The sequence below is a fragment of the Malaya genurostris genome, chromosome 1 (genome assembly GCF_030247185.1).
Source record: "Malaya genurostris strain Urasoe2022 chromosome 1, Malgen_1.1, whole genome shotgun sequence".
Classification (NCBI taxonomy): Eukaryota; Metazoa; Arthropoda; class Insecta; order Diptera; family Culicidae; genus Malaya; species Malaya genurostris.
Window position 1 is genome coordinate 93,288,327 of NC_080570.1, and position 13,681 is coordinate 93,302,007.

General features: G+C 35.7%; 1 protein-coding gene across 6 annotated transcripts in view; it reads left to right on the forward strand.

Moving 5' to 3' along the window:
- The window catches only part of LOC131440748 (E3 ubiquitin-protein ligase highwire), a 126,255-nt gene that overhangs the window by 17,702 nt on the left and 94,872 nt on the right, over positions 1–13,681 (forward strand). For all 6 annotated transcript variants that reach the window (XM_058612284.1, XM_058612285.1, XM_058612288.1 and 3 more), the window contains exons 13-22: positions 3–537; positions 593–729; positions 783–952; positions 4,496–5,031; positions 5,088–6,065; positions 6,133–6,288; positions 6,346–6,396; positions 6,453–7,954; positions 8,015–8,265; positions 8,333–8,465. In XM_058612284.1, the coding sequence (XP_058468267.1) occupies positions 3–537; positions 593–729; positions 783–952; positions 4,496–5,031; positions 5,088–6,065; positions 6,133–6,288; positions 6,346–6,396; positions 6,453–7,954; positions 8,015–8,265; positions 8,333–8,465 (4,449 nt within the window). The remainder of the gene's footprint in view (positions 1–2; positions 538–592; positions 730–782; positions 953–4,495; positions 5,032–5,087; positions 6,066–6,132; positions 6,289–6,345; positions 6,397–6,452; positions 7,955–8,014; positions 8,266–8,332; positions 8,466–13,681) is intronic.

Genomic DNA, 13,681 nt, shown 5'->3' on the forward strand with positions numbered 1-13,681 from the left:
AGTGGCATCGGACCATCTACAGGAAAAAAAGCTTCTTGGATTGGTGCAAGTGGCGATCAAACCTTCATCAAAATAGATGAATCGTTAGTGAATGCTTCGATGCTGTCCAAATTTGGTGTTGTGGCCGATAAAAATACAATATTGCTGATACCGAACAACCAGCATCAGCTAAATTGCATCGCCATCAATAGGCGTAATGGTAACTGTAAAGCTCATAACTTGAATCAGTTCGATTTCAGAACAATCATTGAAAAAATTGATGAAAAAGACCAACAGTACAATAGAAAACGAATCAAAGTCCATCTTCCGCAGCCACAACCGTATCAGAAAGTAGAAGAAATACTAGACAACCAGGATTTAGTGCTATCAGAGCTAGACCACGATTCAAAATATGCTGGTGATGGAAGCAAGCAGTCAATTGTAAATTTTGCTTTTACAATGGATCCCTGTTTCAATGTACTTTGGGGATTCGATAGCGTTTCGAAAAGTATGATGTTTTTCAACGTTATTGCTTCAGAAATATCATCAAGTACTGAGGTAAAGCAATGGTAATTTTTGTTTGTTATATGCAACTATTTAGCCGATATTTTAGCACGCCCGGGATCTTATTGCTATTCTTACACCAGAAATCGCTTTACCAACTCAGACAAATTATGAAGTTACCCGTTATCAAGCTTCGTTGAATATTCTAGCTTCTCTGGACATTCTCACTACTAATCAAAAAGCACTGTAAGATATGTTCGAATAGTTATGGTATGAAACTGATGAGTTCTTGCTTTCAGTAAGAAGTGCTTTGTTCCATCGGATATAAATCTTAAAACTAGCACTGATGGTAAGGATAATTGCGAGTATAACACAGTTTGCAGATTTGAAAGTTTTGGTGGTGGATGGGGTTATTCCAGCTATAGTGTTGAAGCTATCCGATTCATGAGTGACACTGATGTTATCGTTGGTAAGTAAATGGAAAAATAGTTTCTTTAGATGAGCGTCCTAGTAGAATGCTTTAGTATGAAAAAATCCAAAAAATCCTTCCTTTTGTGTCTACCAACAATTGATCTCTCGTATGCTGAACAGAAACGTATTTCGATGGCTAAGGGCATGTTCAGGAGTGTTTTGGTTCTAGATGCATAATTTATGTCAGTTTTAAAAATTAAATCTAGAAATTATAACAAAATAAACTGGTATCCCCAGTAGCGTTTTATCTGTGTTTCAAATATAGAAAAAAATAGAACGGCAGCGTATACCAGTTTCAAATTGGACAGTAGAACTGTTCGAATAAATGAAACTAAAACGGCTTACTGGGGATACGTTTTTTCAGTTTCAGTTATATTATAGACCACCCATATAAATCTTTCAACTGCTGAATTTGCTCTAATGTTTGATTTAAAAATTGACAGATAATTTCTTTTGATAAATTTTCTTATGGAAGGTAATTATTAGAGCTTACTTTAAAAAAAGCTTGTGGGTAATGTCAGAGACATAACTGGATGTCGCGAATACGAAAACAACTGACATGTTCCTTAACACTTCCGAATATCAATTAGTTGATCAATTGTATGAATTATGCAAGCATTCCCCTTTTCCACATTGTTCGCAAAAACAAAGAAGGCTTCACTTGATCTCGATTACTGTGAATTTCACACAACGAAAAGTGCACAAATCTAACCAAACTGCTCTAGATTTGCACTAAACTGAGGATATTTACCTTCGATTTGCGAACCACAAATCCTAATAGTTCTTTAGAAAACTTTTAGAGCCATTAGAACGGCTGATTTTGTGTAATGCTCTCCACCGTTGCTTTTTCACCAATGCAAATGACTGGCAGCTGTGACGTAATCGCTCTTACCGAAAGCGAAACTAGCTTTGCAAACGACACAAAATACATCTGCTCGCAGTGGCGATAGAATCCAAACTGATCCAATTTTTGTTAAGAGGTTTCTTTATACGTGATTTCGTCTGTAGTTTTTTCATTAATGGGCGGTCCTAACGGCTATAAAAATTGCAGCATATAGAATTTTAATTTCGATTATTTCATTTCGGATTTGCATTTCATTGGAAGAAAGTATCAATATGCTGTACGGGATTCATTCCTGCCTTTCAGAAGGACCAAATTGTGGAATTCACTACGATATTAAACACTGTTCGGAATATTTTCTCGAACGATTTGTTGTACAGCAGCAGATATTTTGTTCTCTTCCTCAGAACGCGTTCTGATTGGCCGGTGTTGACATGGGTCAAATGAGACAGGTTTTTCAATAGTGTACTATTGAAATACTTCAATGCTTTTTCTATACACGCTTAAGTTGAAAAATTTCGATTTTATTGGTAGTTAGATTATATAAATCCTTTCACAGATCACTGAACTATGAGCTTTAAAAATACGAGAAAGGCAAACGCGCCTTTTGAATTATCCTCTTTGATACTCGTTTATACCAAATATTTAAGAAAAGTTTAATTTTGAATTATTTGAGATTATGTTACACAACTGAAAATTTTATCATAAAATTGTGATCATATTTCCAATGGCATGTAGCAAAAATTATGTTGATTCGTTAGATACAACAAGAGATATTCACGATCAAGAACTTATCACTCTCTCAGAGGGTAAATTTTGAGAAGGCACCCCATAGTAAAGTGAGTCACGACAAAAAATCAAAAACCTCGCGAGCGATCGCTCAACCAACGCGGTAGTCAACCGGAACATTCGCCATGGCGAACGAGAACATGGGTGTAGGCATGTTTTGAGTTCTTTCTTCGTTTCATCTATCAATTTTTCACGACAAAATTGTTGGGTTAGATCTTACGCTTCAGATTGGCCCAGAAATTCTCGATGGGACACAGCTGGAGGCGTTGGGTGGGTTCGCCGACATGGGTACCACATGGATATTCAGCCGCTCCATCTCCTCCAACAATCGCTTCGAGTAGTGGGTCGACACCAGATTCAGTTAGAACACCGCGTCTTGGCCCTTATAGTATTTTTTGAAGAACGGCGCAACTCCCGGCAGGCATTTCATACTGTAAATCTCCCCGTTCACGACGAATCCGGAATCTTTGACATCTTCTTCTCGCTGATTGCTAGCCACAGTAGCACTTTTTTGGGGAACTTGGTGTGTGGAATGAACTTTACCTCAGAGTTAACTTCCTTCGAAAAGTAAAATACGAAGTGACCTGTCAGCCGTTGCCATCTAGGATGAGATAGGTTTCGTTGCCCATCATCGCCACGTCACGATTCACCGGGAAAATTCAGTCGCTGCCGCTGCGTCATTGCCTGCAGCTCCGAAACCAGTGGACGCGACTTCCGTTTCCTAAAATGTGTATTTATGTTCGCCAGGTACTATGTCCCGGGTTGGCGGTTCAATGCATAGGACGCTGGTCTTACAAGCCAGTTGTCGTATGTTCGAGCCCCGACCTGGAAGGATTCTTAGTGTCAGTAGGATCCATAGTACTAGCCATGCAATGATTCTGTACACTAAGAATCGGCTGCGAAGTCTGTTGAAACAGAAAGGCCAAATTCCACAAATGGAATGTAATGTCAAGACTTTGCTAGGTACTTTGGAGCTTCTTATCGCTCAGGGCGGTCGGCCATCCGGAACCGGGCTTTCTTTCGATGCACAAAGTCCCGCACGATGCCCGTTTTCGACGCGGCGGATTGCCGTTCTTTGAACGCGCATACTTCTGATTGGAATTGCTTCATTACTGTACTGCTTTCTTAGAAAAAAAAGTTCAACGATGGTCCTTCGTTGGTCTAATACGTTGGATCATTGGACCACAGTTGAACGTTTTTTTCCTAAGAGGGCAGTACACTGGCACCAGCATGCTGGCAGCCAGCAGAAGTGTAAACGGGGATGACTGATAAAACTTACAAATGTTGTCTGCTGACTCATGGATTACTATGATTGATGCTGCATAAGCTGTTTCGTCAGTGCGGGTGAAGGTAAACCTATGAAAAATCGTTAACTTTTGTCCATATTTTTAAATGCAAACGTTACTTGTAAACTTCGTCAGTGTGTGAATAAACGAAATACATATCTGTCCTGAATACGAGAGATACGTAGTAGAAAAAGCCTGTTTTAGTGATAGAAAGATATAAAATGAAAATTGATAGTAAACATAAATAGAATTTCAAAAGTAAGTTGCTCCTGTCCGGATTTTGTGTTCAGCTGTTCATGTACGAAATTCATTAGAAAGGTGTGTCCTGTCTCTGGGCGCATCTTCGACCTGTTTATCCCGCTTTATTCGGTCTAGTGAAAATTGCAGTGTTTATGCATATTTCTCAAGTTTTGCGTTATTTGCGCCAAATTCCCAACGTCCGTAAAAATAATTGAAATGAATTTACAATTTCATTTTTTTTTCAAAATAACAGTTTTATCATATTTGAAATAGAAAAATAACACACTAAACCTAAAAACATCAAACAATTTAACTTTAATTTCCAAATTTATACTTATAACTAATACTTACGTGAAGTTTACCTCACGCTTATATTTTATTACAGGGGGTTTCGGAATGTATGGTGGGCGTGGTGAATATACCTGCAAACTAAAACTATACGATTTGGGATATGATGGTGGTACGAGCGAGAAGGATGGTGTGATTATATCGGAAGTTGAGGAGGTTCCATTTGAATGTCCGTCGAAATGCAAATTTAATATTACACTGCCGCAACCAATTACAATTAGTGCAGAACGATGGTATCTAGTGTTGGCTAAGATATCTGGACCTTCATCGGATTGTGGTTCTTCAGGACAGTCTTCTATTACAACTTCTGACAATGTGGTGTTTCATTTCAAAACATCAAAAAAAGCTAATAACGGAACAAACGTTAGCTCAGGTCAAATTCCGTCCATTTTGTACAGGGTTATTTCACTAAATAGTAAATCAGTTTTCCCATCTATTCCGAACGAGCCTGTATGCAAACTCTCGAAACATTTTGCAAATACTCTTACGAAAGATTGTTTTGAAAGTTTGGTTATGTTACTGAATTGGTCGTGGAGTTCATTCAAGGTTTCAACAGCGGATATTCTCGAAACTGTAAGGTTTTCAGTCCCATTACATAAACATTAGTGAAAATTTATTTCTATTTGTAGCGGAAGACAAACCAAAACATAATTTCACTCAATAGGCTGGTCTATATTTGTAAAGCGAGTTTGAGACTGTTGAGAAAATATGTCAACGATATTTATCCGTACAATGGTTTCAGTAATAGCGAAAAATCTGCTAGTAAAATGAAAACGATTAGTACAAGAACAGATTCAAAACAGGAAAAGTCCCCAAAATCAAAAGCATATGAAGGAAATGGTCTAGCATCGTCATTAGAAAACAAAACTGATCTTAAGGCTAATGACAGTAACATAATGGAAATTAATACTCCAATGACAAACAAAAAGGTAGCTTCCGAAAACATACAACTAGCTGAATGCATCGGAGATGTACGTGCATTATTGACGCAAATACTTTGTGACGAATTACCTTATCAGTCCGGAAACGAAATATGCTCAATGATACTAGATGTACTTGACGAATGTCACACTACATTCGTAAACTGCTTCAATGCGTTTTATCCAACTTCTTTCCTCAAATGGAACTGCATATGCAATCTACTGGCTCAGATTGATAAGGGTATTTTACATTCACGCTTGCTAAGTGGTGTTTTAGCCGGGCTTTGTGATCCAAATATTAACTTGCGATCTACGTTTTCCATGCTTTCTCCAAATGTGGAATATAAATCTCTCACCAGTCCAAGTGACAATTTGGGTTTTCCAATGCTAGTCAGTTCTGAAAACTATCAGTATCCTATATTGGTCGAACAAATGTTATATCGCACACAAAAGGAAAAAACTATCACTTGTAATTCTTGGACATTCAAGGATGTTTTGAATCGCTTATTGGATATCGTAGCGAAGCCTATTCGTTTAAAAATTGAAAATATTTACAACAATCAAAGCACTGATATATATAATGGTGATGGAATGAAACGTCGACTGAATAACAACCTGATTACAAATTCTTGCCGATTATTATCTAAAGTGTTGGCAGAAATAATCTACCAAAACTGTACGATTGATGTAAGCATTCAAACATAAGCATGCAAAAGACAATTCAAATATTTGATACGTATTTTTTTTATTGCAGAATGAAACAGCAATCGTGCCTTCCAACGTTCTACATTCAAGTGGTAACCGATTTGCAAAAGTTGATGTCAGTAAAACATGGAACACGGGAAACTTTGGTCCAGATGCGATTGCATTCACTGTCGACAGACCTGGCATATCAATTGCTGGAGCTTGTGTACTTTTTAAATTGTCGTTCTCGGTTGCTCTATTATTTATACATTTATGCTTTTAGGTATATTCTGGGTCTGGTAGCTATGAATATCAACTGGAATTGTTATATGATGTAAGTTCCACAAGTGACTGTTTCGTATGTAACTGCTTGAAATAGTTTTATTGCAGAGCATGGAATCTAAAAGTCAACTACAGCACAAATGGGAAGTAATCGAGTCGTTCGTGGGAGCATACGATCAAAGCATGGTTAAAAATTTCATGGCCGAAATTAAATTTGATCGTGCAATAAATATCAAAGAGAATGTTCGGTACGCTCTTCGTCTGTGCTCTCAAGGTGCACGAACCTGTTCCGGAGATGGTGGATTTGCAGCGATTCGTGGTCCTTGTGGTGTTACATTCAAATTTTATCCGTGCGATTTAAGCTTCAACGGAACTACCCCTACTAGAGGTCAGATTCCTTGTGTATTATACTACAGTATTCCAACAATAAACGACAGTTATTCTGGAAAATACAGTAAGGAATCGCATGCTAGAGACATCGCCCTTCAAATTTCTTCTGATGTAACAACCAGATGCAAAGACTTGTTAATTCACGCAAGAAATGCAATAGCGTTTTCATCAACATCTAGCGATAAAAGTTCTAATTCTTCTCGCAATACTCACACCGTGGACTCCGAACATAACATCACCCCAATTGAGGAGCATCTCGATATTGCTTGGATCAACAATTCCGATATAGCGAATGTGAACAACGTAACAAGCAGTAATTTCGATCACAACTCCTCTACGGCAAAAGATATTACTAAACGAATCGAAAATTTCTCCAAAGGAATCATTGAAACGTTGAAGTTCGATAAAAAGTCAAGAAATTCAATAGACTTTGACATAGAAATTGAAATAGGTGCTGAGGAAATAACACCGAACGATTACGTTGATGATAAAAACAATAAGCTGGATTCGATATCAAATGGAAACACTTCCGGGATAGGGATGCATAGTAAAGCTGAAAATTTCTCAATGCTAAACGACGCTGGAAGTGATGTGGAGGAGTTCAATAATCAATTAAATCAGGAACGTATAATTCAACTATTCTCAGCAGAAGACTCTTGTTTGTTTACAATGCTACTACCCTTAACGTTTGCCCATATCGGACCACTAGTGTGTTGTAATCTCAAGAGTTCCGTGGAGGTTCTTAGTTTGGTTAGGGCTATTTTACCGCACGTTTCCGCCCTCAATCAAATCAATAATTTTAAATTATATGATTTGAGTAAAACCGACCCAAGCGATGCGATTCGTAAATCTATGAACTCGGATCAAAACGATTTGTGTACAACTAGCCACTATTATTGCATAGTGGAAAGTGAGCATCCTTATAAATCAAGTACAGTGACAAACTACAGAGTCGAGTTTCCTCCAAATGTGCGCTGGATGACTATTGAGTTCGATCCACAAAGCGGTACTGTTCAACCAGAAGATTATGTTTACGTAAAGATTCCAAAATATCACGAAACTAATCAGGTAGATAGATCTTTCGTTAGTGATAAATCTGCTTCCTCATTCAACTTTCGAAAAAGCAAGAAAGTTAAATTGGAGACCAACGTCAAACCTGAGACATCCAATAAAGCAGAATTTGCAGAAATTGAGTGGATCAATATTAAAAAGTTTAACACGTAATCTGTATTAATTTTATATAATTGAAACAGAATCTAATTTTTTCCCAATTTATATAGATCACAGAACTGGTGTAATAATGCAATCGTACTTCCTGGAAACCAGCTTGAAATTTCACTAGAGACCGCTTCAACGTATATTCGAGAACAGAAAGGCAATAAGTATGGCTTTAAGTGTTCGATAATTGGTTACGACAATAAAAGCTTGGTTAAATTTCCAAGCACTTCATTGATTCATTTAGAGTACGAACTATCTTATTTGGGAGGTTTGTGCAGTGCAAACTTATTAAAAAAGGATTTGTCTTTTTCTGGTGAGCCAACTCTTTTCCATGTACAAATAATGAAATTATTAAAATAAATGTGAATTCTGTTTTGCAGATGATATTAATGAAAGTATGGTTAACATTGAAGAAACCGTAAAGAAGCACACCCCGCTACTATCGAAAGGGTTAATGGTATCTGATTCTGTACTAACTATCAACAATGCTCTAGAATCAAATCTGCCAATCACGTAAGTATAATTAACATATATTTATAGACAGCGAATTGTTATAATTACTTAGTTATAAGGTTAAAATAGGATGCTTTCGATTCAATATGAATTGTTCGACTTATCCAGTTATTCCCATAGTAAGCCATCTATGAATTGACATATTTCTTGGACACACAAAAACATACATACACTATCGACGAACGATTAAATATAACTGACAGTTCGCTTTCACATCTCGTCCAAGTCAGTCGATAAAACCAAACTGCTTACGTTCGGGACGGAAGAAAGTAAGTACAGTATTGTGTAGTGAACAATATAACTATTTCGAAATGAGTGAACCAAACGAACAAAAGCTACCGCCACTGCGGAAAAATACAATTATTGTTGATTTCAGGCAGTGAAAAATTTGCTTCTTGATTTCAAATGCATCTCGATTTCAAACAAGTGCATTTGCTTCAATGCAACAAGAAAAATAATGTTGTTTTCATCCAGTTTTGGAAAAAGTGGGAATCAACATCAAGTACAAGATGATGCTATAGAAGTGTGTGTGCATGATCTACCTTCATCGGTTAACAATCAGTATATTCGCAGAACTATGTCACAATACGGAGAGATCATTTTCATCGAAAAAGAAGTGTGGAAGAACTTTTCCCTGATATTCTAAATGGCGTACGCTTCTACGCATGCGCTTGAAGAAGGCTATGTACGGCGTTCAATGTAGGGATAATGACACAGGAACAAATCTCTTCAGGGGGCAATCTAATTCCGTTACGGCTAACACCAGAGAATTAAAATTGTCCGTTCAGTTCGAACCGGTGTCCACAACAGATTACCTTGGGCAGGGTCTTATTAAGGATCGGATCGCTAGACAAATTTTTGTGGTTCTCTCGGAGGTGCTCCAGAACGGATGGACGAAGTTCGATAGCGACTTGGAACGCTGAAACGAACTATACTCGATGGCGACAGGCTCAACAGCGGCAACAGTCGGAATCCTCACTCAAGCAGCGGATACCAAACCTCAAATGGTGTTCTTTCGGTGGCAGAAAAGAAATTCCAGATTTAATTCTTTAATTTTATTTCGCGATGTTTACTGTACAATGGTTACAACTAGTGATGGGCGAGCGCTCACGAGCCGTTCATTTAAACCGACTCGTAGCAATGAGCGAACGAACCACGGCTCTTCAAAATTGAACCGCGGCTCTCAAGCAGAGTTGCCATTTTAAAATCTGCGTTTCAACTTCGAAAATCTGTGTGCCTGTGTACGCCCAAATTGGATAGCGTTGTTGGTTAACACTCCAAATACCATGCCTCAAAAAAAGTTGGAACGGTAACTTTGAGCTGTCATAGCTCAGCTGTTTTTCAACGAATCTCAATAAATTTAACACCCTGGAATTTTGTGAAGTTCGTAGATTAATTCAAAAACTTTGTAGGAGTTGATTGGTGGAGAAAAACCAATGAAAATTAGATTTTCCCGTTCCAAGTTTTTTTCACGCGCCCAATATGCCCTATCTGCTTTCCAATTTTCTTTCCTTTGGCATAAAGGTCGCATAGAAAATATTGAATACTTCAACTTTACCGAGTCATAACTTTGTTGTTAGTCAACCGATCTTCAAAATTTGTTCACCATTGGAAAGGTACTACTTCCACAAATAAAATGCACTGAAAAAAACTAAAAATAGGGTTGTCTACCCAAAGTTATAATGAAAACTGTAGTTAGATGACCTAAGAAAAGATGAGACTTTTTACAATGATCGTAAATATCTCGAAATTCAAAGCGATGACTTATACATTTTTATACATCATTCGATTGCTAGTGATACCAGCTACAATTTTCGCTCAACAACCATTCCTGCACAATCAAAAGAAAACAATAAAAAATCGATAAATTTATAAATATACATAAATTTTCATTTTTTTTCACATGTTTGTGTATAACTCAAAAAAATTAAAGCGATGACATATACATTTTTTTTATTCAAAATATTGGAATCATTACCAGAAACAATGTATTGATCACCAAAATTATATATCCGTTCAAAGAAGCTCAAGAAATTTGGTATAAATACAGAGAATTTCTATTATTGGGAAAATTTTGCCAAAAAAAAAAACAAATCAAAACTTTGAAATTTTATGACATATATTTTTTTATTATTTTAGTTGGAAATTTATTATGAACAAAATTTACAAAAAAAAAACTGAAACTTGGATTTCACTGAAAATCTTAACAAATTTTGGTAAATATACCTAAACTCTAAAAATAATTATGGAATTGGACAAAAGATCTAAACAATTTTCATGCACAACCCAAACGGAATTGATAACTACTAAAATTAGGTTTTTTTGTTTTAGATTTTCCGTAAAATCTCAAAAAATCGGTAGAAGATCGGAAATTTCAAAATTTCTGATATATATTGCGTTCCAACGTTTCTGCAAATCAAAGTGAAAATATTGGAATCCATTTTGATTTCATCAGTTTCAAAGACACGTAGAATTTGTTTTTTATTAATAAAATAAATTTTGTGACAACACAAAAATTTTAAATAATTTCAATGGCTTTGTACAATAAGAAATAGAACGTAAAATTATATGAATTTCATATACTAACCCATGGCAAAAGAAACCAACTACAATTTAAAAAAAATTGCTTGATTTTTATTTTACAAGCAATTAAGAACTAAAACATATATCTTCAATTTTCCGCTATCCTAAACGACATCAATTATAATCGATAGAATATTAAAATTTAAATATCACAAAATTAGAATTATTTCGGAATGTATAGAATTCGAAAATTATTTGACTTTTCAATTAGTAAACAATTTAGAAAAAGTAGAATTCCGAATAAAGCACAAAGAAATTAAGTAAAACTTGTTTTTATCCACCTAGTGGTGTAATGATACCTTTCTTATATCTCTTTTATTCTCATATAAAAAATGTATTCTTCAAACAAAACAGTTCTCAAATCGGTTAGGCCATCTTTCTCAGTAAAGTGAGTTCCACTATTTCTGGTACTTATGAAACTGGAATCGTCCCGAATATTGGCTTTGCAGCAGCCTTTGCGATTAGCACCAACCAACCAATCTATTTGCAGCTTACAGTTGTCTTCGTCTCGAAAAACAACCTCTTCGTTTGAATTCTTTTTACTGAATGAAACCCTGCAAGTATGTTATCAGAATTAATTGGCTCAAGTGGCATGTTCCCCTAGTTATTTGGAGATTCGTGCCTTGCCGTAGCTTCTCATTAACTTCCTGATGGGAAGAGAAGGATAAAAAGAACATGGAATGGAATTGGTAATTGGGTGGGGTGGGAAATCAGCACAAAACATAAAGAAATAAATCGTCCTGCATCCCCGAAAGGATGCTGAACGATCCGCAGGTGCCAAAATACACGTTTGATAAAACCTCCAACCACCGAGAGGCCTTAGAGATTTTACAGAAGCGACACCATTCTGCATTCCCCGAAGAATGCAGAACGATTTCTTCCCGAACCTTATTTATAATACCTTATTTTCATATATAGCTAATAAATGACTTACATGATACGAATATTTTTCAATGAAAAAACCCAATGTTTGAACATAATTTAAAGAAATTTTAAAAAATATCTCCTCCGCCTTTTTTATAAACATGCTCGAAAATATTTTGTGTCAAATACAAGAAACGGATTTTTTTTCGTTTGCCTCAATGTTAGATATAGCATTTTAAAAATAACCTGTTATGAACTAGTTTTGCTCATAACTTCGGTTCAGGAAACGCTACCTGAATACGTCAGTCATTTAAAAATTGGTTTTAACAAACTCTAAAAGATGTTCAAAGATACCTATACGAAAAGAGAAAAATATAAATGCTAGAGCAAAAATCTGATTTTTGAGGAACACCCTAGGTTGCTCTTTAAAAATAGCTGTAACACTAAAACCGTTGCAGATACTATTATGGTGTCCTCAGCAAAGCTGCACGATATAAGTTTATCTATAATTTTGCCGAAGAATGCTGTCCTCTATCTCAATACATCCGGAAAATAAGTTTTGGATCACCTTAATAATAAGAGCCACCCTAATACCATGTACATCGACATATGGCTTATCTTCATTTGTTTTGAAGACATCATAGCTCTGAAGTATAAGGTTAAGCCACAAATGTTTTTGTCCCCCTAAATTGTGGATCCGGACCACTGTGCAATTTAACTCGGAAATTTTAAAATTTCCGATCTTTTACCTATTTTTTGAGATTCTACGGCAAAATCAGAATTTTAGTAGCTATTAATTGCGTTTGGGTTGTGCATAAAAATTGTTTGGATCGTTTGTCCAATAAAAAAATTTAACTATTTTTAGAGTTTTAGGTTATTTCCTAAAATTTTTAAAATTTTCAGTGAAATCCAAGTTTCAGTTTTTTTTGTAAATTTTGTTTATAATAAATTTCCAACTAAAACAATAAAAAAATATATGTCATAAAATTTAAAAGTTTTTATTCGATTTAATTTGGCAAAATTTTCCCAATAATAGAAATTCTTTGTATTTGTACCATATTTCTTGAGCTTCTTTGAACGGATATATAATTTTGGTCATCAATACATTGTTTATGGCAATGATTCCAATATTTTGAATCAAATAAATGTACATGTCATCGCTTTAATTTTTGAGTTATATACAAACATGTGAAAAAAATGAAAAATTCATATGTATTTATAAATTCATCGATTTCTTAATCTTTTGATTGTGCAGGAATGGTAGTTGAGTGAAAATTGTAGATGGTATCACTAGCAATCGAATGATGTATAAAAATATTTAGGTCATCGCTTTGAATTTCGAGATATTTACGATCATTGTAAAAAGTCTAATCTTTTCTTAGGTCATCTATCTACAGTTTTCATTATAACTTTGGGTAGACAACCCTATTTTTAGTTTTTTTCAGTGCATTTTATTTGTGGAAGTAGTACCTTTCCATATATATATATATATATATATATATATATATATATATATATATATATATATATATATATATATATATATTTCTGATATTACATCCTTCAAGATTTTATCTGATCAACAATTCTTCTCCATGTAACTCGATCCATGGCTGCTTGCCTCCAACCACGTCGGCGCCCGATACTATCCAGGTTTCGCTCCACTTGGTCCAGCCACCGTGAACGCTGCGCTCCTCTTTGTCTCGTACCTGCCGGATTAGAGGTGAACACCAACTTGGTGGGGCTGTTGTCCGGCATTCTCACGACAT